This window comes from Ranitomeya imitator, chromosome 7 (genome assembly GCF_032444005.1).
Source record: "Ranitomeya imitator isolate aRanImi1 chromosome 7, aRanImi1.pri, whole genome shotgun sequence".
In the NCBI taxonomy this organism is placed as follows: domain Eukaryota; kingdom Metazoa; phylum Chordata; class Amphibia; order Anura; family Dendrobatidae; genus Ranitomeya; species Ranitomeya imitator.
Window position 1 is genome coordinate 224,555,568 of NC_091288.1, and position 25,667 is coordinate 224,581,234.

Consider the following 25,667-nt stretch of genomic DNA (forward strand, 5'->3'; position numbering starts at 1 on the left):
TATATACCTGTGTGTCATCTCCCCTGTATATAGTATATACCTGTGTGTCATCTCCCCTGTATATAGTATATATCTGTGTGTCATCTCCTCCTGTATATACCTGTATGTCATCTCCTCCTGTATATAGTATGTACCTGTATGTCATCTCCTCCTCTATAAAGTATATACCTGTGTGTTATCTCCCCTGTACATAGTATATATCTGTATGTCATTTCCTCCTGTATTAGACCTCGTTCACACGTTATTTGGTCAATATTTTTACCTCAGTATTTGTAAGCTAAATTGGCAGCCTGATAAATCCCCAGCCAACAGGAAGCCCTCCCCCCTGGCAGTATATATTAGCTCACACATACACATAATAGACAGGTCATGTGACTGACAGCTGCCGGATTTCCTATATGGTACATTTGTTGCTCTTGTAGTTTGTCTGCTTATTAATCAGATTTTTATTTTTGAAGGATAATACCAGACTTGTGTGTGTTTTAGGGCGCGTTTCGTGTGTCAAGTTGTGTGTGTTGAGGTGCGTGTGGTGACATGCATGTAGCGACTTTTGTGAGATGAGTTTTGTGTGGCGACATGCGTGTAGCAACTTTTTCTGTGTCGAATTGCATGTGACAGGTTAGTGTAGTAAGTTGTGTGCAGCAAATTTTGCGCATGGCGAGTTTTGCGCGTGGCGAGTTTTATGTGTGGTGCCTTTTGAGTATGTGCAAGTTTTGTGTGAGGCAACTTTTGCATGTGTTGCAACTTTTGTGCATGTGGCAATTTTTCCGCGGGTGCAAGTTTTGCGTGTGGCGAGTTTTCCCATGAGGTGAGTTTTGCACGTGTGTCGAGTTTTGCGTGAGCCTAGTTTTGCATGTGGTGAGTTTTGCGCGTGGCGAGTTTTGAGCGGCGACTTTTGTGTTTCGACTTTTATGTGGCGTGGTTGGTGTATGTGTGGTGAAATGTGTGCTGAGGGTGATATGCAGGGAAGCTGACGGCGGGGGACGTGACAGACATCAGAATGTGAGTATGTACTGTTTTTTTTTTTTAACTTTTACAATGGTAACCAGGGTAAATATCGGGTTACTAAGCGCGGCCCTGCACTTAGTAACCCGATGTTTACCCTGGTTACCCGGGGACTTCTGCATCGTTGAAGACAGTTTCAACGATGCCGAAGTCTTTCCCCGGATCGTTGGTTGCTAGAGAGAGATGTCTGTGTGACAGCTCCCCAGCGACCACACAACGACTTACCAACGATCACGGCCAGGCCATATCGCTGGTCGTGATCGTTGGTAAGTCGTTTAGTGTAACGGTACCTTAAGTCACAGGCTTGGTGGTCTCCACAAGGAGAGAAGTTCCACCTTATGTTCCTACTAACATCAGTAGTTATCATGTGAGGCACAGGTCTCATGGGCTTTACAGCTAGAGGTGGAGGGACTGTCAAGAACATAAGAGTAATAGCAGCCAAAGCACGTCACATCAAGACCACCATCGAAGCAACATCACTGACCCCAAATTCACACGTAAAAAGCTTGCAGCAAGAAAAAAACCGAATAATCTCATATCAAACAAACAGCAGCACAGAAAACGTGACACGAGTATAACTAGCCCCAACCATTGTCACTTTCCACAGAACTGCTCAGTGGGGATCTGTCTCAGAATGACCTGTGACATCAGAGATCTGGAGAACGGGACACCGGTGACCTTCACCATCAGTGGAAAAGTGACAACAGACTGGAGCACACAAGTGAGGACACTGAGGATTTAACTATTATGATACTGCTCTCTATGTACAAGAAAATAACTAGTATAATACTGCCACTATGTACAAGAATATAACTGCTATAATACTGCCCCTATGTACAAGAATATAACTGCTATAATACTGCCCCTATGTACAAGAATATAACTACTATAATACTGCTCCTATGTACAAGAATATAACTACTATAATACTGCCCCTATGTACAAGAATATAACTCCTATAATACTGCCCCTATGTACAAGAATATAACTGCTATAATACTGCCCCTATGTACAAGAATATAACTACTATAATACTGCTCCTATGTACAAGAATATAACTACTATAATACTGCTCCTATGTACAAGAATATAACTACTATAATACTGCCCTCTATGTACAAGAAAATAACTAGTATAATACTGCCACTATGTACAAGAATATAACTACTATAATACTGCCACTATGTACAAGAATATAACTGCTATAATACTGCCCCTATGTACAAGAATATAACTGCTATAATACTGCCCCTATGTACAAGAATATAACTATTATAATACTGCCACTATGTACAAGAAAATAACTAGTATAATACTGCCACTATGTACAAGAATATAACTGCTATAATACTGCCCCTATGTACAAGAATATAACTGCTATAATACTGCCCCTATGTACAAGAATATAACTACTATAATACTGCTCCTATGTACAAGAATATAACTACTATAATACTGCCCCTATGTACAAGAATATAACCACTATAATACTGCTCCTATGTACAAGAATATAACTACTATAATACTGCCCTCTATGTACAAGAAAATAACTAGTATAATACTGCCACTATGTACAAGAATATAACTACTATAATACTGCCACTATGTACAAGAATATAACTACTATAATACTGCCCCTATGTACAAGAATATAACTGCTATAATACTGCCACTATGTACAAGAATATAACTACTATAATACTGCCACTATGTACAAGAAAATAACTAGTATAATACTGCCACTATGTACAAGAATATAACTACTATAATACTGCTCCTGTGTACAAGAATATAACTACTATAATACTGCCCCTATGTACAAGAATATATCTACTATAATACTGCTCCCTATGTACAAGAATATAACTACTATAATACTGCCCCTATGTACAAGAATATAACTACTATAATACTGCCCCTATGTACAAGAATATAATACTGCCTCCTATGTAGAAGAATATAACTACTATAATGCTGCCCCCCCTATAACTGCTCCATATAATGCTGCCTGATGACGGTATATGATGGTCGGTGGTGCAGACTTTTGTTTTCTGCTATCAGACAGGGCTGCAGAGCATTTCCCTTCAGTCTTCGGCAGAGGTGGTCTACAATCGCCGGCTCTTCCAGCACATCCTGGAGCGGGAGCGACCTTTCACCCGAGCTCAGGTTGTTGCCCGCACTTGTTAGGGTTGTCGCGAGCTGTGGGGCGGCTGAGGGTCCCTGATCTCACTCTGCACTTCCCTATACACTGCAGGCACAGACCACACTGGAGATCCCCCCCGAATACAGCTACTACCCCCTGATTATAGGGGGCAGTGTGGGGGGGCTGCTGCTGCTGGCAGTCATCACTGCGGGGCTACACAAGGTAAGGCGACTCTCCACAGCAGCACAGAGGGTTTAAGGACCGGTATCAGTACTGACTCTACCTTTACTTACAGTTGGGATTCTTCAGGCGTCAGTATAAGGAGTTGCTGGAAGGTCCCGGAGAAGAGCACGTGGTGATGTCAGAGGTGCAGGGGGCGGAGCCTGCAGAGGGCGGAGCTCCGGCGTGATGACGACATGGAGATGGCGCTGATACAAAACCTTTATTATTAACTGTTAATCATCTGAATGCAAAAATAATCGGAATGTCCTCAGGGGCGGGGCATTATATTTGCCGCCTGATTGGTCAATGTAAAGCAGAATGAATGCTGTTTAGAAAGGTGCCAATAAATGAACGGGAGCACAGCTGCGGCTGTCCGCGCCCTATATATATATGCACGTCCCCTTGCCGCGGGGCGTTTCCCACACAGCAGCAACTCCAGGTGGGTCCCAAGGCCTCAGCAGCATCTCTTGACATGGGGCTTCTTCTTGGTCTTGGTGATGGTCACCACCTCGGTGGGCCGCAGCCGGGCCTGGGATTCCTTCTTCATCCTCAGTACCAGACGAGTCACCGACAAGAACATCTGCAGGAAAGAAGACCAAAAATGAGAGTAGCACCGCATCTGGGGTCCCTCGAGTATCGGGGCCACAACAGGGTGGAGGCTGGCCTAGTGCTGGTACATGGAGTGCCCCCCTCTAGGCTGAGGGCAGACACAGGAGTCGAGAACCGACTACATCAAAGCACTACCTGAGACGCTGGTCACCGGATAGCGAAGAGACATCTGCCGAAATAAATCATTTACGATATTCGTTATTATGAAACTGGAAAACTAGGAAAACCTCAACGGAGCACCGAGCGAGAAACAGGATCGGATAAATGCACCAAGGCTACAGAGAGCGGAGTCCAAAGTGAAGGTCTGAGTGTCACTCCACCCCAGAGGATATCACCAAGGCCACTTTCAATCCTTCACTATTAAAGCTTCATATCCTCCCCAGATTCACCGACTTCCATATGATGCAGGGAGCGTGTATCACAGGCTGAGATACCAGAGGTGAAGCATCTGCACTTCGGCCACCGCTCTCTGTACCTATGGTGCATTCATCCATTTATCTGATCCTCAGCGCTCAGTTGAGGTTTTCCCTGGTTCCAAATTTTGTTGTAAGTAATATTAAATGATTTATTTCGGCAAATGTCTCAGCTTCTTCCTGTGACCAGAATCTCAGGTAGCGATTAGATATTATGCTGCTAAAGTGGTGAATGACATCTGCTCTAATGTCTGGGGGTTATATCAGTACTGGAGCGTTATAAGAGGGGCTGATAGCAGTCACATGGGATTATATCAGCACTGGAGGGCTATACATGACATATTCGGGGTGTCACCTCCTCTACGTTGCGGTTTTCCTTCGCACTCGTCTCGTACATCCTCACTCCCATCTGGTCACTGAACCTCTTGGCGTCCGCCGTCTCCACGCGTTTTCGGGACGGGTCGTCGTCCTTATTACCCACTGTAATGGCAAATTGCACACAGCTGCGGTCAGTGCCGGATCCCGGGGTCAGTTGACACAGGCAGAATATTCTGCAGGACTGATGGCGCTCAGGGACCAGATGCCACTAAAACAAGTAGACCAATGAACTGCAGCAGCCAGAAAACTCAGAAAATGAATCCAGTCTGTGCTGCACAGAGAGGCAATGTATAGTATAGGAGATGGAACAAGTCTATGCAGCACAGAGAGGCAGTGTATAGTACAGGAGATGGAACAAGTCTATGCAGCACAGAGAGGCAGTGTATAGTACAGGAGATGGAACAAGTCTATGCAGCACACAGAGGCAGTGTATAGTTCAGGAGATGGAACAAGTCTATGCAGCACACAGAGGCAGTGTATAGTACAGGAGATGGAACAATTATATGCAGCACAGAGAGGCAGTCAGTAATGAACAATACCTGCACATGGTGCCTCGCCAGGTGTTAGTCTCATGAGGTCATGAACGGCTGCTCCTGACACATTGGCTCTGGCTGCTCCTCGGTCCCCCCCCCCCCCCCCCCAGGTTATATTCTGCACTGAGGTGCACTCACCGAGCACTGTGCACACAGAGTCACAATTCTGCGTTATTTCGTGCAGCCACCGTTTCACGTTTACAAAAGATTCAGGGTTGGTGACGTCATAAACCACGATGACCCCGTGTGTGTTCCGGTAATACCTGAGTAAAGGATTGGACAGATCACTGCGATTATCTGCTGAGCGTGCGCCATCCCCACTGTGCCCACCCAGCCCGTGACTACCCCACACCTGCTTCTTCAGAGAGGAGAGGACTAGAACCCCACTGCCACTTGTTGCAAGTGGCTTCTTATCCTAAAAGACAATATCAACCCTTAAAGGAGCCAAGACACATGACCAAGTGTCACATTTTTGGCTTTTGCCCCATTTGCTGACACACATTTTGTGGTATTTGCCCCTCATCAGTGCTAAGCAGGAGGTCGTATTTGGCTGGGGGAGAGGATTTTTGCATATTTAATTTCCCTGAGTACCAAGGCATGGGCTAGAAGTCTCCTTAGACCGGCTGGACGCTCTCCACAAGGATCCTATTAGAGGCCTCTTACCCAGTTAAATCACATCTTATGATTTGCTCTGATGAGGTTCAAACATCCTAAAAACACGCGTCTACAACAGGAGAGTTTTGTTTGGATTTTAACCTTAGTCCTGTGACAAGGCTCATAAAGGGTCAAGATGGACTTTCAGAATTGTTACATCCAATAGGTGGCACTAGAGGTCCTGTCTTCTTCCCCTTTGAATTAGATTAGCCTATTTAATTTCCCAGAGGAGCATTGCACAGCCTATAGGTCTCCTTACACCAGCTGGGCACTCGCCACAACGGGAGATGTTCCCACTCAAACATCCATAATTTTGCTTACGTCGATGTGATAGTCCGAAACCTCTCTTGACCGGCCGTGTCCCAGATCTGAAGTTTTACTCGTTCTCCATCCAGAACAAGAGTCCGAATCTTAAAGTCAACTCCGATTGTTGTTATGTAGCTTCCTGTACGGGTCCAACGAAAGGAAAATGATGCACAGAATGCAACGGAAAAAACAAGGCTGTGGAAAGAGGGAACAGAGGAAAGGCCCGGAGAAGAGCAACAAGCGGGGACAGAGGAAAGGCCCGGAGAAGGGCGCCAAGCGAGAGTAGAGGAAATGCCCCGAGGAGGGTGCAAAAAAAGGGACAAGGGAAGATCAGAGGATGGCGCCAAGCAAGTGCAGAGGGAAGGAGGGAAGATCGGAGGAGGGCGCCAAGAGGAGGCACAGGAAAGATCAGAGGAGGACACCAAGAGAAGACAGAAGGAAGATCAGAGGAGGTCACCAAAAGAGGCAGAGGGAAGATCGGAGGAGTGCACCAAGGGAAGGCAGAGGGAAGATCATTGGAAGGTGCCAAAAGGAGGCAGAGGGAAGATCGGAGAAGGGCGTCAAGAGGAGGCAGAGGGAAGATCGGAGGAGTGCACCAAGGGAAGGCAGGGGGAAGATCATTGGAAGGTGCCAAAAGGAGGCAGAGGGAAGATCGGAGAAGGGCGTCAAGAGGAGGCAGAGGGACGATCGGAGGAGGTCACCAAGAGGAGGTAGAGGGACGATCGGACGAGGGCACCAAGAGGAGGCAGAGGGACGATCGAAGGAGGTCACCAAGAGGAGGCAGACAGAAGATCGGAGGAGGGCGCCAAGGGGAGGCAGAGGGACGATTGGAGGAGGGCACCAAGGGGAGGCAGAGGGATGATTTGAGGAGGGCACCAAGACAAGGCAGAGGGAAGGATCAGAGGAGGGCGCCAAGCAAGGGACAAGGGAAGATTGGAGAAGGGCGTCAAGGGGAAGCAGAGGGAAGATCAGTAGGAGGACGCCAAGCAGGGGCAGAGGGAAGGCTGGAGAAGGCACCAAGCAGGGGACAAGGAAAGGCCGGAAGGCGCCAAGCAGGGGACAAGAGAAGGCCGGAGGGCGCCAAGCAGGGGACAAGAGAAGGCCGGAGGGCGCCAAGCAGGGGACAAGAGAAGGCCGGAGGGCGCCAAGCAGGGGACAAGGGAAGGCCGGAGGAGGGCGCCAAGCAACGGCAGAAGGAAGGGCAGAGGAGGGTGCCAAGCAAGGGCAGAAGGGCAGAGGAGGGCGCCAAGCACAGGGAGAGGAGGGCGCCAAGTGAGGGCAGAGAGCCAAAGTATGGAGGACAGAAAAATTAAAGAAATAGAAAGGACAGAGTTTGCATGACCAATAGAAGGAAAAGCAAGAAGTAGACTGGAATGAGGTAGAGTAATAATGGAGGACTGCAGAAAGGGATGGGAGCAGATCATGGAATGGAAGCAGGAATGTGATGGACACGGGGAATCTGACAAGTTACAGTGCTGGCGCCCCATTGGGAAAGTTGTCACACTCACCGGAGAAGGAGTTGTCAGAGAATCTCAGGAGGAGGCTGCTCTTCCCCACACCTGCAGAAGACACAATCAACCATATACCAAAACTCCAGTAAAACAAGAAGATAGAAAGCAGCCATGATGGTGGTGCAGGGAGGTCCCTCCATGGTCCAGGTGACAGTAGGCTCCCTGCCAGGCACTTACCAGAGTCTCCGATCAGCAGAAGCTTGAATAAATGATCATAGTCTTTAGCAGCCATGACGGTGTCCGCCGGTGTCTGGCACTACCCAGTCTGCAGTTATGAATCTTGTTGTACCCTGGAGCCAATGACAATATGTCGCTGACTTTCTTGGCCCCAGATGTATCACGGCCTCCAGTCCCTGGACGACCTCAGTGCCCAAAACGTCACTGTCCTCTTCCCTCCGAGATGATTCTCTCGTTCCCTTTCTCTCAAATTAAGAAAAGCTTCACCGGCAAAGCCAAACGCATTTTCACATCGTCACTCTCTCGTCAGCAGTGGGTCTCTTTAGTTCAGGCTGTCTGCCGGCTTTCTTTCTCCATTTGACTGTCTCCGACTCCTTTCTGTTATGCAGTCGCTGAGTTTCTAGCTCTCTAACAAACAGTGTATCCGGCCCTCTCTCGGTCCAGCGGTCTCTCCGGCTCTCTGGATTAGGCGGTCTCTCCAGCTCGCTCACTCTGTTAGAGGGTCTTTCCGTCTCTCTCTGGCTCTGTCTCTCTGTTAGGCGGTCTCTCCGGCTCACTCTCTGGCTCTCTCGGTGAGGCCGTGTCTCTGGCTCTCTCGGTCCGGCTCTCTCTCTTGGTCAGGTGGTCTCTCCGGCTTTCCCTGGCTCTCTCTCTCTCTTGGTCAGGCAATCTCTCCGGCTCTCTCTCTCTGGCTTAGGCGGTCTTTTTGGCTCTCTTGGTCTGGCTCTCTCTCTGGGTCAGACGTCTCTCCGACTTTTACTCTGGCTCCCTCTTGGTAGGCAGTCTCTCCGGCTCTCTATTGCTCTCTCGGTCAGGCGGTCTCTCTAGGTTAGACGATCTCTCTGGCTCTCTCTCTCGGTCCGGCGGACTCTCCGGCTCGCTCTTGCCTCTGTTGCTGTTTTCGCTGATCTCAGGGGAAGGAAATCCCTGCTCTTCCTGTACACGAAGAGAAAACACATAGATTCACTGATCTCTACACTCAACCTGACCACATAATGGGGATAATTCTGAAGGCTCCTTAAAGTTTATAAAAACTCCCCCACAATCGCACAACGTTACATTATTACCAGATTCTGATGACAAAACAATGAGACGACATACAAAAAACTATTAATGGCAGAAAAAGGAAAAGTAAAAAAGGCAACAATGTATCAGCATATGATCAGAAGGGATCTATATGTACAGAGGGGTTAGTATATGATCAGAGGGATCTATATGTACACAGAAGTCATCATATGATCAGAGGGGATCTATATGTACACAGGGGTCGGTAAATGATCAGAGGGGATCTATATGTACACAGGGGTCAGTATATGATCAGAGGGGATCTATATGTACACAGGGGTCAGTATATGATTAGAGGGGATCTATATATACTCAGGTGTCAGTATATAATCAGAGGAGATCTATATGCACAGATAGGTCAGTATATAATCAGATGGGATCTATATGTACACAGGGGTCAGTATAGGATAAGGGGAATCTATATGTACAGAGGGTCAGTATATCATTAGAGGGGATCTATATATACTCAGGGGTCAGTATATGATCAGAGGGGATATATATGTACAAAGGGGTCAGTATGTGATCAGAGGGGATCTAAATGTACAGAGGGGTCAGTATATGATTAGAGGGGATCTATATATACTCAGGTGTCAGTATATAATCAGATGGGATCTATATGTACACAGGGGTCAGTATATGATAAGGGGAATCTATATGTACAGAGGGTCAGTATATGATTAGAGGGGATCTATATATACTCAGGGGTCATTATATGATCAGAGGGGATATATATGTACAAAGGGGTCAGTATGTGATCAGAGGGGATCTAAATGTACAGAGGGGTCAGTATATGATTAGAGGGGATCTATATGTACACAGGGGTCAGTATATGATCAGGGGGATTTATATGTACACAGGGGTCAGTATGTGATCAGAGGGGATCTAAATGTACACAGGGATAAGTATATGATCAGAGGGGATCTATATGTACAGAGGGGTCAGTATATGATTAGAGGGGATCTATATAAACTCGGGTCAGTATATGATCAGAGGGGATCTATATGTACACATGGGTCAGTATATGATCAGGGGGATCTATATGTACAGAGGGGTTAGTATATGATTTGAGGGGATCTATATATACTCGGGTCAGTATATGATTAGAGGGGATCTATATGTACACAGGGGACAGTATATGATCAGGGGGATCTATATGTACAGAGGGGTTAGTATATGAGTTGAGGGGATCTATATGTACACAGGGGTCAGTATGTTATCAAAGGGGATCTAAATGTACAGAGGGGTCAGTATATGATCAGAGGGGAGGGGATCTATATATACACTCGGGTCAGTATATGATCAGAGGAGATCTATACGTACACAGGGGTCAGTATATGATCAGGGGGGGTCTATATGTACAGAGGGGTCAGTATATGATTAGAGGGGAAATATATATGCTCAGGGGTCAGTATATGATCAGAGGTTATCTATATGTACACAGGGGTCAGTATATGATCAGGGGGATATATATGTACACAGGGGTCAGAATATGATTAGAGGGGATCTATATGTACACAGGGGTCAGTATATGATTAGAGGGGATCTATATGTACACGGGTCAGTATATGATCAGGGGATCTATATGTACACAGGGGTCAGTATATGATTAGAGGGGATCTATATGTACACGGGTCAGTATATGATCAGGGGATCTATATGTACACAGGGGTCAGTATATGATTATAGGGGATCTATATATACTCAGGGGTCAGTATATAATCAGACGATCTATATGTACACAGGGGTCAGTAAATGATCAGAGGGGATCTATATGTACACAGGGGACAGTATATGATCAGAGGGGATCTATATGTACACAGGGGTCAGTATATGATCAGAGGGGATCTATATGTACACAGGGGTCAGGATGTGATCAGAGGGGATCTATATGTACAGATGGATCAGGATGTGATCAGAGGGGATCTATATGTACACATGGATCAGGATGTGATCAGATAAGATCTATATGTACACAGGGATCAGGATGTGATCAGATAAGATCTATATGTACACAGGGATCAGGATGTGATCAGATAAGATCTATATGTACACAGGGGTCAGGATGTGATAAGAGGGGATCTATATGTACACAGGGGTCAGGATGTGATCAGAGGGGATCTATATGTACACAGGGATCAGGATGTGATCAGATAAGATCTATATGTACACAGGGGTCAGTATATGATCAGAGGGGATCTATATGTACACAGGGGTCAGGATGTGATCAGAGGGGATCTATATGTACACAGGGGACAGTATATGATCAGAGGGGATCTATATGTACACAGGGGACAGTATATGATCAGAGGGTATCTATATGTACACAGGGGACAGTATATGATCAGAGGGGATCTATATGTACACAGGGGTCAGTATATGATCAGAGGGGATCTATATGTACACAGGGGTCAGGATGTGATCAGAGGGGATCAATATGTACACAGGGGTCAGGATGTGATCAGAGGGGATCTATATGTACACATGGGTCAGGATGTGATCAGAGGGGATCTATATGTACACAGGGATCAGGATGTGATCAGAGGGGATCTATATGTACACATGGGTCAGTATATGATCAGAGGGGATCTATATGTACACAGGGATCAGGATGTGATCAGATAAGATCTATATGTACACAGGGGTCAGGATGTGATCAGAGGGGATCTATATGTACACAGGGATCAGGATGTGATCAGATAAGATCTATATGTACACAGGGATCAGGATGTGATCAGAGGGGATCTATATGTACACAGGGATCAGGATGTGATTAGAGGGGATCTATATGTACACAGGGATCAGGATGTGATCAGATAAGATCTATATGTACACAGGGATCAGGATGTGATCAGAGGGGATCTATATGTACACAGGGATCAGGATGTGATCAGATAAGATCTATATGTACACAGGGATCAGGATGTGATCAGATAAGATCTATATGTACACAGGGATCAGGATGTGATCAGAGGGGATCTATATGTACAGAGGGGTCAGTATATGATCAGAGGGGATCTATATGTACACAGGGATCAGGATGTGATCAGAGGGGATCTATATGTACAGAGGGGTCAGTATATGATCAGAGGGGATCTATATGTACAGAGGGGTCAGTATATGATCAGAGGGGATCTATATGTACACAGGGATCAGGATGTGATCAGAGGGGATCTATATGTACACAGGGGTCAGTATATGATCAGAGGGGATCTATATGTACACAGGGGTCAGGATGTGATCAGAGGGGATCTATATGTACACAGGGGACAGTATATGATCAGAGGGGATCTATACGTACACAGGGGACAGTATATGATCAGAGGGTATCTATATGTACACAGGGGACAGTATATGATCAGAGGGGATCTATATGTACACAGGGGTCAGTATATGATCAGAGGGGATCTATATGTACACAGGGGTCAGGATGTGATCAGAGGGGATCTATATGTACACATGGGTCAGGATGTGATCAGAGGGGATCTATATGTACACAGGGATCAGGATGTGATCAGAGGGGATCTATATGTACAGAGGGGTCAGTATGTGATCAGAGGGGATCTATATGTACACAGGGGACAGTATATGATCAGAGGGTATCTATATGTACACAGGGGACAGTATATGATCAGAGGGGATCTATATGTACAGAGGGGTCAGTATATGATCAGAGGGGATCTATATGTACACAGGGATCAGGATGTGATCAGAGGGGATCTATATGTACACAGGGGTCAGTATATGATCAGAGGGGATCTATATGTACACAGGGGTCAGGATGTGATCAGAGGGGATCTATATGTACACAGGGGACAGTATATGATCAGAGGGGATCTATATGTACACAGGGGACAGTATATGATCAGAGGGGATCTATATGTACACAGGGGTCAGTATATGATCAGAGGGGATCTATATGTACACAGGGGTCAGGATGTGATCAGAGGGGATCTATATGTACACAGGGGTCAGGATGTGATCAGAGGGGATCTATATGTACACATGGGTCAGGATGTGATCAGAGGGGATCTATATGTACACAGGGATCAGGATGTGATCAGAGGGGATCTATATGTACAGAGGGGTCAGTATGTGATCAGAGGGGATCTATATGTACACAGGGGACAGTATATGATCAGAGGGTATCTATATGTACACAGGGGACAGTATATGATCAGAGGGGATCTATATGTACACAGGGGTCAGTATATGATCAGAGGGGATCTATATGTACACAGGGGTCAGGATGTGATCAGAGGGGATCTATATGTACACAGGGGTCAGGATGTGATCAGAGGGGATCTATATGTACACATGGGTCAGGATGTGATCAGAGGGGATCTATATGTACACAGGGATCAGGATGTGATCAGAGGGGATCTATATGTACACATGGGTCAGTATATGATCAGAGGGGATCTATATGTACACAGGGATCAGGATGTGATCAGATAAGATCTATATGTACACAGGGGTCAGGATGTGATCAGAGGGGATCTATATGTACACAGGGATCAGGATGTGATCAGATAAGATCTATATGTACACAGGGATCAGGATGTGATCAGAGGGGATCTATATGTACACAGGGATCAGGATGTGATTAGAGGGGATCTATATGTACACAGGGATCAGGATGTGATCAGATAAGATCTATATGTACACAGGGATCAGGATGTGATCAGAGGGGATCTATATGTACACAGGGATCAGGATGTGATCAGATAAGATCTATATGTACACAGGGATCAGGATGTGATCAGATAAGATCTATATGTACACAGGGATCAGGATGTGATCAGAGGGGATCTATATGTACAGAGGGGTCAGTATATGATCAGAGGGGATCTATATGTACACAGGGATCAGGATGTGATCAGAGGGGATCTATATGTACAGAGGGGTCAGTATATGATCAGAGGGGATCTATATGTACAGAGGGGTCAGTATATGATCAGAGGGGATCTATATGTACACAGGGATCAGGATGTGATCAGAGGGGATCTATATGTACACAGGGGTCAGTATATGATCAGAGGGGATCTATATGTACACAGGGGTCAGGATGTGATCAGAGGGGATCTATATGTACACAGGGGACAGTATATGATCAGAGGGGATCTATATGTACACAGGGGACAGTATATGATCAGAGGGGATCTATACGTACACAGGGGACAGTATATGATCAGAGGGTATCTATATGTACACAGGGGACAGTATATGATCAGAGGGGATCTATATGTACACAGGGGTCAGTATATGATCAGAGGGGATCTATATGTACACAGGGGTCAGGATGTGATCAGAGGGGATCTATATGTACACAGGGGACAGTATATGATCAGAGGGGATCTATATGTACACAGGGGTCAGGATGTGATCAGAGGGGATCTATATGTACACATGGGTCAGGATGTGATCAGAGGGGATCTATATGTACACAGGGATCAGGATGTGATCAGAGGGGATCTATATGTACAGAGGGGTCAGTATGTGATCAGAGGGGATCTATATGTACACAGGGATCAGGATGTGATCAGAGGGGATCTATATGTACAGAGGGGTCAGTATGTGATCAGAGGGGATCTATATGTACACATGGGTCAGGATGTGATCAGAGGGGATCTATATGTACACAGGGATCAGGATGTGATCAGAGGGGATCTATATGTACAGAGGGGTCAGTATGTGATCAGAGGGGATCTATATGTACACATGGGTCAGTATATGATCACATCTACAGACACATTATAACTATTTACACTTTCTTTGAGCCTCTGTCACACTTTCTGGGGGTCTCCTGTCGCTGCGGTCTCTGGTCCCGGGGGTCTCTGTACTCACTGTCTGTGCTGCTGTCCCTGGACGTCTCCGCTGTCTCCTCCTCTTCCTCCTCTTATCTCCTCCCCAGACTGTCCGGCAGGAATGAATCAGCTCCGGACACAGCTGCAGGCAACAGCAGGTCTCTGTAGTGCGGGGGCGCCATGTCCAGCCCCTGGTCTCAGCTGGGGGATCTATGTGATCAGAGGGGATCTATAGGTACATGTAAGTAGGTTGCGGAATGCCATGACGGACAGGAGGCACAGCAAGGGTTAACAGGTTTTAATAAGGTCTTTCTCCATGCAGGGAGATAGGGAAAACGTGAGGTAAAATGTAGGCAGAATGGGGAAAACGTGAGGTAAAATGTAGGCAGAATGGGGAAAACGTGAGGTAAAATGTAAGCAGAATGGGGAAAACGTGAGGTAAAATGTAGGCAGAATGGGGAAAACGTGAGGTAAAATGTAAGCAGAATGGGGAAAACGTGAGGTAAAATGTAGGCAGAATGGGGAAAACGTGAGGTAAAATGTAGGCAGAGTGGGGAAAACGTGAGGTAAAATGTAGGCAGAATGGGGAAAACGTGAGGTAAAATGTAGGCAGAATGGGGAAAACGTGAGGTAAAATGTAAGCAGAGTGGGGAAAACGTGAGGTAAAATGTAGGCAGAATGGGGAAAACGTGAGGTAAAATGTAGGCAGAGTGGGGAAAACGTGAGGTAAAATGTAGGCAGAATGGGGAAAACGTGTGGTAAAATGTAGGCAGAGTGGGGAAAACGTGAGGTAAAATGTAAGCAGAGTGGGGAAAACGTGAGGTAAAATGTAGGCAGAGTGGGGAAAACGTGAGGTAAAATGTAGGCAGAATGGGGAAAACGTGAGGTAAAATGTAAGCAGAGTGGGGAAAACGTGAGGTAAAATGTAGGCAGAATGGGGAAAACGTGAGGTAAAATGTAGGCAGAGTGGGGAAAACGTGAGGTAAAATGTAGGCAGAATGGGGAAAACGTGTGGTAAAATGTAGGCAGAATGGGGAAAACGTGAGGTAAAATGTAAGCAGAGTGGGGAAAACGTGAGGTAAAATGTAGGCAGAATGGGGAAAACGTGAGGTAAAATGTAGGCAGAACGGGGAAAACGTGAGGTAAAATGTAAGCAGAGTGGGGAAAACGTGAGGTAAAATTAGGCAGAGTGGGGAAAACGTGAGGTAAAATGTAGGCAGAATGGGGAAAACGTGAGGTAAAATGTAAGCAGAATGGGGAAAACGAGGTAAAATGTAGGCATAATGGGGAAAACGAGGTAAAATGTAGGCAGAATGGGGAAAACGTAAGGTAAAATGTAGGCAGAATGGGGAAAACGTAAGGTAAAATGTAGGCAGAATGGGGAAAACGTAAGGTAAAATGTAGGCAGAATGGGGAAAACGTAAGGTAAAATGTAGGCAGAATGGGGAAAACGTAAGGTAAAATGTAGGCAGAATGGGGAAAACGTAAGGTAAAATGTAGGCAGAATGGGGAAAACGTAAGGTAAAATGTAGGCAGAATGGGGAAAACGAGGTAAAATGTAGGCAGAATGGGGAAAACGAGGTAAAATGTAGGCAGAATAGGGCATACAGGGGTGCAATGATCATTGGAGAGTCCAAGAATAAGAATGACGGCTCTGGTAACCACAGTTCCTGTGATTAAGTTGTCAGAAGCTCCATAGACTGTAAGGCTATGTGCACACGTTGCGAATTAGGTTTAGGAATTTTTGGTGCGGATTCTTCATCTCTTGGCAGAAAATGCAGGTGCGGATTTGTCGCGTTTTTTGTGCGGATTTACTGCAGATTTTTTGAGGATTTACTGCGTTCTTTACCCCTGTGGATTTCTATAATGGAATGGGTACAAAAACACTGTAGATCCGCACGAAAAAAGTGACATGTTACTTCTTTTAATCCGCAGCGATTCTGCACGGAATTTTCCGCAGCATTAGCACAGCTTTTTTTTTACCATTGATTTACATTGTACTGTAAATCACTTGCGGATCTGCAGCGTTTCTGCACTGCCAAAAACACTGCGGATCCGCAGGAAATCCGCAACATATGCACATACCCTAAGTCCTACTGAGGACTCAAGGGCGCCGACAACGGATAGCGCGGTGTCTTTACTAATGGGGTTCAGCGAACAACAATACCCCGTCTTCTGGTGACAGTGGTCGGTCTCCGCTTCCTTCCACTGCCCCTAGTCCATATACTGTAGTGGCTACTTAACGGTGAGGGCCACAGTCCTGCACGAGCCCAGCGCAGCTCTGTTAACATATTCTGATGAAGTCAGGTCACAAGTCTCTGGGCCAACATTCACTAGTACAGTCGGGTTGTAGATAACGGTTACGCTCCCGCACTCTTTCAGGCAGCACGTGCTCGGTACTCACGATCCTGTAACGACTGGTACCTGGCTTTATAACGGTCATCGGGCACACACTGCCCGTCTCTTGTCCCTGCTGTTGACTGGGGGGGGGGGGGGGGTGACAGCGGCCGCTGGTCTGTGTGGCTCTGATGCTCCCCGGATGGAACACTCTGCTCTCTGACTGCTGTAGCACCCGGCTTGGCTCTGCGGGCACGGCTGTGCTCCGTATGGCTCTGCTCTGCAGGCAACAGGGGCTCCTATAAGGCCCATTGCCACGTCGATACTCTCTGATGAAAGAAGCAGAGCGCACCACTCACCATTCTGAGCACTGCTCCGTTCGCTGCCTTCCTCACTTCTCTGAGCCGGTGCTTGACTGACTTGCTTCGCGCACTTTTTCTTTTTTTGTCTCCGTCGCGGCGTGCCCTTTTCTGGCTCCGCCCACCCTCCTGGGTTCAAGGGATGGTCCGGCTCCCTCAGGCTTCCCCCCAGCAACTGGGGAAGGTCCGACTCTCTTAAGCCTTCCCCCGGAAACAGAGGATGCAGCCCCTTCAGTTCCAGACCCGGCTCGCAGGTACCCGCTGCCTCATCGACCCCCTTACATTCCCCCTCTCTTTTAGCTCTCCACTCCACGGGCGAGAACCCTTCATACTCCACTACGCTCTTCTGAGGGTCGATAGATGCCCATCATTTTCGCAGTCACTCCTGCCTTCCTGGCTCCATCTTTTGCCAATAAGGCTGGTTATAGGTACTCCAAACTTCGGGTCGAGGGGCAGATAATGGGAGTTCATGCAGGTTCCACGGAGCAGCAATCTCCTGAGTCTGTTCCTCTTCTGGGTCAACATATGGCGGGTCGGGAGATTCCCCCTCTTCATCATCCATAGCTGCCGGAGGGAATGTCTCAGAACCTTCTTCCTCTTCATCATCCATAGCTTCTAGCAGGGGTACCTCAGGTGCATCTTGCAAGTCTTCCAATGGAGCAGGGTCCCTTGAGTTGTTGGGCAGCAAACTTTCCACTTCAGAGGACGAGATTAGTGACTCTTCCTTCTCATAAACGGGAACTGTAGGAGCGGGTGTCTCAGGAACACTTGTCACCTTTTCTTTGTCAAGAGCTTGTGGTGGGCGATTTACTCCGGTGGACCACTCGGGCAGATGCCCCTTCTTTCCCTTCGGGACGAATCTCACAGACGGGACCTTCGGATCCAGGTTGGAGTTCTACCAGACTCGTCTTCACGCACATGGACAGCGCAGACATGTCACTGCGGACAGTGAACACCCATATCTTCTTGGTATCCATTGTCGTCGCTCTATCTGGCTCTAGGTTCGGTTCCTCTCCTCTCGCCATACCATTTTTCCAAGGGGTGGCATTCTCTCCAATTTTCCATACTATCGAAGGTGTGAGCTGTTCGCCATTGTTGTTCCTGGGTAGTGCAATTTTTGGACAGGTGTCCCACTCTTCCTCATGTCCAGCACTCACTTCTGCGCCTGTCTAGTGGGCGCTTCCTTCTGGATCGTCTGTCTCTGCGGGAAGCGTATCCCATCTGTAAACGCTGTTCACTCCACGTCCTGGAAGCACATTTCGGAGCTACTGATGGGGTACTTCTGATGCTCCGCACCTTTCCTCTAACTCCTTCCATCCTTCGCTGTGAATTTCCTCTGTTTGATTCTGGGCTCCAAGACAGCAGCAAGGGCTTTCTGCAGGCCTTCGACTTCTTTCCATATTCTTTGCATTACTTGCCATAATTTGCAGGACCACTTCGGCTCTTCCTTGTTTGGGGTGGGTACTCTGCATCACCAGACCATCCCTGTCAAGGCTGAAACCCTTTGTTCCTGCTTGTGTATGTGCGCTTCGCTCCCCAGACGTCATGCATGGGTTTATCCACAAGCGCTCCCGCAAAGCCTGCCTTAATAGCATGTCTCGCGAGCCTGTCACCAACTGGTCTCGCAGCATTAAGGTACCGTCACACTTAGCGACGCTGCAGCGATACCGACAACGATCCGGATCGCTGCAGCGTCGCTGTTTGGTCGCTGGAGAGCTGTCACACAGACCACTCTCCAGCGACCAACGATGCCGGTAACCAGGGTAAACATCGGGTTACTAAGCGCAGGGCCGCGCTTAGTAACCCGATGTTTACCCTGGTTACCATCGTTAAAGTAAAAAAAACAACCACTACATACTTACCTACCGCTGTCTGTCCCCGGCGCTGGGCTTCTCTGCTCTGGCTGTGAGCGCCGGGCAGCCGGAAAGCAGAGCGGTGACGTCACCGCTCTGCTTTCCGGCCGCTGTGCTCACAGCCAGAGCAGAGAAGCCCAGTGCCGGGGACAGACAGCGGAAGGTAAGTATGTAGTGTTTGTTTTTTTTACTTTAACGATAGTAACCAGAGTAAACATCGGGTTACTAAGCGCGGCCCTGCGCTTAGTAACCCGATGTTTACCCTGGTTACCAGCGAAGACATCGCTGAATCGGCGTCACACACGCTGATTCAGCGATGTCTGCGGGAGAGCCAGCGACGAAATAAAGTTTTGGCCTTTCTTCCCCGACCAGCGATATCACAGCAGGGGCCTGATCGCTGCTGCCTGTCACACTGGACGATATCGCTAGCCAGGACGCTGCTACGTCACGGATCGCTAGCGATATCGTCCAGTGTGACGGTACCTTTAGGTCAGGGGATCCTACGCCTGCGCTGTCTTTCTTAATAATGGCAGTGTGGATTTCCTGTAGTACATTCATATACTGTGTCACAGTGTCCCCCGCTCTTTGAATACGCCTAAATAAGCGCATACGTAACTCCCCTACGTCCGTAGGCTCACGATGTGTCTCCTCTATTATCTGTAACACCTTGTCAAAAGTGTCTCGCTCATGGGTAGGTTGCAGCATGACGAAATCCCTTGCTTCTTCGTCTAGGGCCATCAAAGCCTCTAACGCAGGGGTCATGGGGTGCTTTCTCATCATCCCTCTGACACGCTCAGTCCAGCTCCACAACATGGTGTTACTTCCAGTAAACTTTGGGAGGTTGCTCCATACTGCCCCCAAAGGCATACTGGCCCTTAGGGCTCCCTTGACCGCTTGTATCACAGAGTCCTTCTCGGATACCACACAATCAACAGAGCAAGAGAATAGTGAACAATTCCAAAAGCTTTATTTAGGCAAAAACACGAAAGGTCCATATAAGATCCATCACACAAAGGATAAGATAGTCCAGAAGCTGAATGCAGTTCAGTAACCGGATAAATGTCCAAGGAGATGAGAGCCCAATAATCCAGCAGACAGGATAAAAATGGTCCATATGCTTCCCCTTCTCTCTGACGTGCTGTTTTCACATCATTCCACACAAGACTGATCTGTGTCTCACCTCCCTGATTTTTACAAGTCTCCCTCCTCATTCACAGGTTAGGGGGGTGGGTCGCAGGGGCTCATTGTTTCAACAAGCTAGTTCAATATGTCATTAGCATATTAGCAAACAACATTATTCACTGACCCTGTGGAGAGATAACAGTACAGGACTGTGGGGCTGATATCAGAGGGCAAATAACAACTCATCCTACAAGAGAACACCATGATAATCAGTAAAATATAAATATACACAAAATGATACCCACATAACATATCGCACCATCACAACCTCTCCCCCCTCATAATAAGTGAGCACGCCATGAGGCCTATTAGTCCACATTGTTCAATCGTTTATAGTTCCTTGTACAGTGGCAGGGGTTGCAATAATCATGAGCACTTGTCCATAAATTACCAGGTCATGGCTTTATGGTCATACCAGGCTTTTTGACTGGACTGGGCCGTTCACTGATGTTCATTAGCCAAGGTAGCTAGCTGGGCAAGACAGACTCTGAACTCTTGAACGTAGGGAATGATGGGCGTTCCTGTATCTGTGATATCCCTCCAATTGTTCTTTCAGAAGAGTGAGAGGCCCACGGACCTTCTGCTCCCACAAAATGACTTTGTAACTCCCCAATGTCATTTCCAAGGAGGATATCTGCAGGAAGTCCTTCCATAACTCCAATCCAACACCGTTTTTCTCCAAAAACATAATGCAAATGTACCAAAACTCGCTGTATATATTTGTGGACACCCCACGCCAAGACAATGGGAATTCCCGGACTCTGGTAAATCGCCTCGGGTCAAACCACATGGGGATCAGCGATACTCAGGAATGCCCCGTGTCTCTAAATCCCGACACTTTGTATCCATCAATTAAGACATCCTGCAGGTGGTAATGCCGTTGCTCTGTATTTCTGATGGACAAAGGCCAGAGTCCGTACACTCCAGGAGGGGTATCTATGGTGCCGTGGTCGGTGGTCCACTCTGGTCGGGGTGGTGGTAGCTCTTCCTCAGGCGGGATGGAGTGCACAAGATGTACTGGATGAGGTGGGACTCCCTCCAAATCCTTGAGGGACAGCCCGACTGCAAATGTCCAGGTTTCCCACACCCATAACATCTCCTCTCTGTGATACCCCCAGGTCGTGGTCGGAACTGTTGGGGCCCAGGATTGTGAGGTGTGATTGTCATCGGCTTGCGACTAGGTGGAAGGGCAGATATAATCGGAGGGGGATGGGGTGCGGGAGAAGGCTGTGGTTCATTGTCCAGAAGCCTCCTCCATTGCGGTCGGATAGTAAGGGCTTCATCTGCCAGGGCTGCAGCTCTATCCACGGTACACGGCGTGCGCTCCCGGACCCATTCCCGTACCTCTGCGGGGCACTTGGCAAGAAATTGTTCTATAAGGAACGCCTGTATAACATCTTCCACAGTAAGGGCATTTTCTGCTTCCAGCCATCTCCGACATGTCTGGAACATCTTATGTGCATACATCCAAAACGATCCCCCCGTGGTGCATGGGAGGTCTCGGAACTTGGCCCTATATGAGTCTGGGGTGATAGCATGGTAATCCAGGATAGTCTGCTTTACAATGTTATAATCCATGATTCCGCTGTGAGTCAATGGTTCAGTAAGCCTCCGCCAGGCTCCCGTTCAGGAGTCCCACTAACAAACGCATCCAGCCAGAGTGGGGCACCTCTATCACAGCACACTTCTGCTCAAAGTCCTTGGAGAAACCCTCCACATCTCCGGAAGCCTCATCAAATGTCTTAACCTCTGTCCGGGTGATCCGTACAGGCTCCCGGATTGTTGGGTTTACATTCCACATTGCGTTACTTCCTCTTTCAAGCTCGATTGCTTCTTGACTCCGCTGTGCCCGGCGGGCAGCCTCCTCGTACTCCTGAGAGACGCCTGGGCCCAGAACTGCCATCTATTCTTCGTACCACACCACCCACTGGCTTCTTGGGGTAGGGGTCCTCGTCTCCAGTGCTCGTCCTTCAGACATATGGGAGCAAGTGGCCGGGCTGGCACCCACCAGTAGGTCAATTAAGGCCTCTTTAGTCAGTCCCTGGTAGTTCAGGCCCAGGTCTCTGGCTCTCTCCTGTAAACTGGATACAATCCAATTTCTGTACTCACTCTGTGGGTGGTTCTCCATTAGGTTACGCTCTGTTGATCCCACTGCTTGCCACCAGTTGTCACAAGGTCCTTCTCTGATACCAAACAATCAACAGAGCAAGAGAATAGTGAACAATTCCAAAATCTTTATTTAGGCAAAAACACGAAAGGTCCAAATAAGATCAACCACACAAAGGATAAGATAGTCCAGAAGCCGAATGCAGTTCAGTAACCGGATAAATGTCCAAGGAGATGAGAGCCCAATAATCCAGCAGACAGGATAAAAAAATGGTCCATATGCTTCCCCCTTCTCTCTGACGTGCTGTGTTCACATCATCATTCCACACAAGACTGATCTGTGTCTCACCTCCCTGATTTTTACAAGTCTCCCTCATTCACAGGTTAGGGGGGTGGGTTGCAGGGGCTCATTGTTTCAACAAGCTAGTTCAATATGTCATTAGCAAACATCATTTTTCACTGACCCTGTGGAGAGATAACAGTACAGGACTGTGGGGCTGACATCAGATGGCAAATAACAACTCATCCTACAACAGAACACCATGATAATCAGTAAAATATAAATATACATAAAATGATACCCACATAACATATCGCACCATCACTGTTTGGTCTGCCACCCCTGCGCCCGCAGACTGCATCCTGCCGACTACGCCAAGCGTAAGCAGGTTGCAGGATGCAGTGATGGACAGGAGACAGATCAAGGGTTTTAATAAACAAGGTCTTACTTCATGCAGGGAGATAGGGAAAACGTGAGGTAAAATGTAGGCAGAATAGGGAATACAGGGGAACATAGGAGAGTCCAAGAATAAGAATGACGGCTCTGGTAACCACAGTTCCTATGACAAAGATGTGTCAAAAGCTCCACAGACTTAAACTCCTACTGAGGACACAACAGCTGGTGTGGTGTCTTTACTAATGGTGTCACGGTTCACGGGGAGGATACCTTTATCATCCCCACCTCTCAGACCAATTTGTCATGAACCGGGGTTGTTTGGTTGCCCCTAGTTCTTTCTGAAAGGGATTTATCTATATCCCACAGCCCAGTTCTGGTTTGGAACTTGCAGCTCTCTGGCACCCCTTACCCTCAGGTTAGACCGGGTACTGCACCTTGGATACTTAGTCACCAGAATGGCTGCCTTACTTTATACTGGCTAATTGGCACACTGCAGCGAGGGTGATATATCTACTCCCACTCAGGCGGAAACAATAATTATCAACGCCGCCGTCACTACAAAGACTCCCAAACGCACAGGACAAATCCACTGCCAATAGCTCCGATTTCTTAATAATGGGTCCGGAGCCCACCCAAATTAGTAGCGTAATTCACTTCAGACATCATGACAGTTTGTTATAGAGCAGGGAGAGACCAAGCTAGTAATTTTATATTTTACTCCAAAAAGGTAGGCAGTATTTACAGAATTATAAAAAGATATTATAAAGAAGACAAGTATCGTATGTACAGTACAATTACAAATAAAATGGGATTAAAGTTGGAAGAAGCACTTACATTTCATTAGGTCATCTTATCTCATAGCTGACCGTGTGCTGTGGGGGATGGGCGAGCATATATCCAGATGCATCACCCCTGTCTCTCAGCTAGACCCCGGACAAAAGACACGTAGAGACTGCTGCTTCTCTCACTTATTTCCCAGCCTAAAACCAAAGCACTCCCCATGTGGTGACCTCACTTAAAGGCTGAATCCTCCCCTTTTCTAAGAGTTATGGCAACAATTTTTATACATAGCTCACTGCATGAATCTCGTATACAAAAGACACAATGATCAGGATGTTCACCACTTTGGGGCGATTCTTTTAAGTGTAAACACGGCGTAGTTATACAACCCGCTTACGGAGAAAACCGATCCTTGCACTTGTTGGGTTTAGCTCCTAGTGATTTCAGGGAGTTATAGATCTTTCGATGGATATACGGAATATATAATCCTTATATCTCTAGCCCTGATCGGTGCCAATATACATAACCTTAAAAGAACAATAGAATCCCATGTTTTCTGGACCAGTTTTAGCCATTATCAGGTGGGAGGGGGGAATAAGTGGTTTAAGGAGACTTGTCTGTCCCAGCACAGAGCCATAAAAGTCTTCAGTGATTCTAGCACACTGGGCTCACATTACACTATATAGAAGGGGGGAGGGAGGGAGAGTGGCTTAGGATTCCAGCCTTCTGCTGGCAGGCACAGGAAACTGCAGCTGAGAGCCCTGTATGTGTAATTGAAGTAATCAGAACTTCCTATTTCCTGACAAATGGGGTTCAGCAAGCAATACCCCGTCTTCTGGTGACAGTGGTCGGTCTCCGGTTCCTTCCACTGCCCCTAGTCCATATACTGTAGTGACTACTTAACGGTGAGGGCCACAGTCCTGTACGATCCTAGCGCAGCTCTGCTAACATACGCTGGCGAAGTCAGGTCACAAGTCTCTGGGCTGACATAGACTAGTGCAGTCAGGATGTAGATAACGGTCACGCTCCCGGTCTCTTTCAGGCGCCACGCGCTCGGTACTCACGATCCTGTAACATCTGGCACCTGGCTTTATAACGGTCACCGGGCACACACTGCCCGTCTCTCTCTTGTCCCTGCTGTTGACGGGGAGGGGGGGTGACAGCGGACACTGGTCTGTGTGGCTCTGATGCTCCCTGGACGGAGCACTCCGCTGTCTGACTGCTGCAGCACCCGGCTTGGCTCTGCTCTGCGGGCACGGCTGTGCTCCGCATGGCTCTGCTCTGCAGGCGACGGGGGCTCCTTCTATATGGCCCGTTACCACTCCGATACTCTCTGATGAGGGAAGCAGAGCGCGCCCTCACCGTTCTGCGCGCTGCTCACTACGCTGCCCTCCTCACTGCTCTGAGCCGGTGCCTGACTGACTTGCTTTGCGCACTTTTTCTTTTTATGTCTCCGTCACTGCACGCCTTTTTCTGGCTCCGCCCACCCTCCTGGGTTCAAGGGTTGGTCCGGCTCCCTCAGGCTTCCCCCCGTCAACTGGGAAAGGTCCGACT

At 47.6% G+C, this 25,667-nt stretch overlaps 2 protein-coding genes across 3 annotated transcripts in view; one reads left to right on the forward strand and one right to left on the reverse strand.

Annotated features, from left to right (window-relative positions):
* The window catches only part of LOC138646244 (integrin alpha-M-like), a 78,129-nt gene extending 74,549 nt beyond the window's left edge, over positions 1–3,580 (forward strand). The window contains exons 34-37 of the mRNA XM_069735711.1: positions 1,613–1,726; positions 3,067–3,171; positions 3,260–3,370; positions 3,444–3,580. Coding sequence (XP_069591812.1) covers positions 1,613–1,726; positions 3,067–3,171; positions 3,260–3,370; positions 3,444–3,557 — 444 coding nt within the window. The 3' untranslated portion in view covers positions 3,558–3,580. The remainder of the gene's footprint in view (positions 1–1,612; positions 1,727–3,066; positions 3,172–3,259; positions 3,371–3,443) is intronic.
* Positions 3,572–14,937, reverse strand: LOC138645707 (ras-related protein Rab-35-like). 2 transcript variants are annotated; one of them, XM_069735185.1, is made up of 7 exons: positions 14,861–14,937; positions 7,952–8,887; positions 7,772–7,822; positions 6,279–6,402; positions 5,442–5,566; positions 4,748–4,872; positions 3,572–3,950 (listed from the first exon to the last, which is right to left on the reverse strand). In XM_069735185.1, exons 2-7 carry the CDS (start codon positions 8,004–8,006, stop codon positions 3,825–3,827), a joined length of 606 nt encoding a protein of 201 aa, XP_069591286.1. In that variant the 5' UTR covers positions 8,007–8,887; positions 14,861–14,937; the 3' UTR covers positions 3,572–3,824. The 2 variants fall into 2 exon arrangements, with proteins under 2 accessions (XP_069591286.1, XP_069591287.1); XM_069735186.1 differs by having other exon boundaries at positions 14,782–14,901.
* Between the last annotated feature and the right edge of the window lie 10,730 nt (positions 14,938–25,667).

Excerpts from the sequence above, each read along its gene's own strand:
- LOC138645707 (XM_069735185.1), bottom strand. The coding sequence starts at position 8,006 with ATGGCTGCTAAAGACTATGATCATTTATTCAAGCTTCTGCTGATCGGA. Across the intron at positions 7,823-7,951 it reads TCTGCTGATCGGAGACTCTG|GTGTGGGGAAGAGCAGCCTC; the intron begins GTAAGTGCCTGG and ends TGTCTTCTGCAG. Across the intron at positions 5,567-6,278 it reads TTTCGGACTATCACATCGAC|GTATTACCGGAACACACACG; the intron begins GTAAGCAAAATT and ends TCCTTTACTCAG.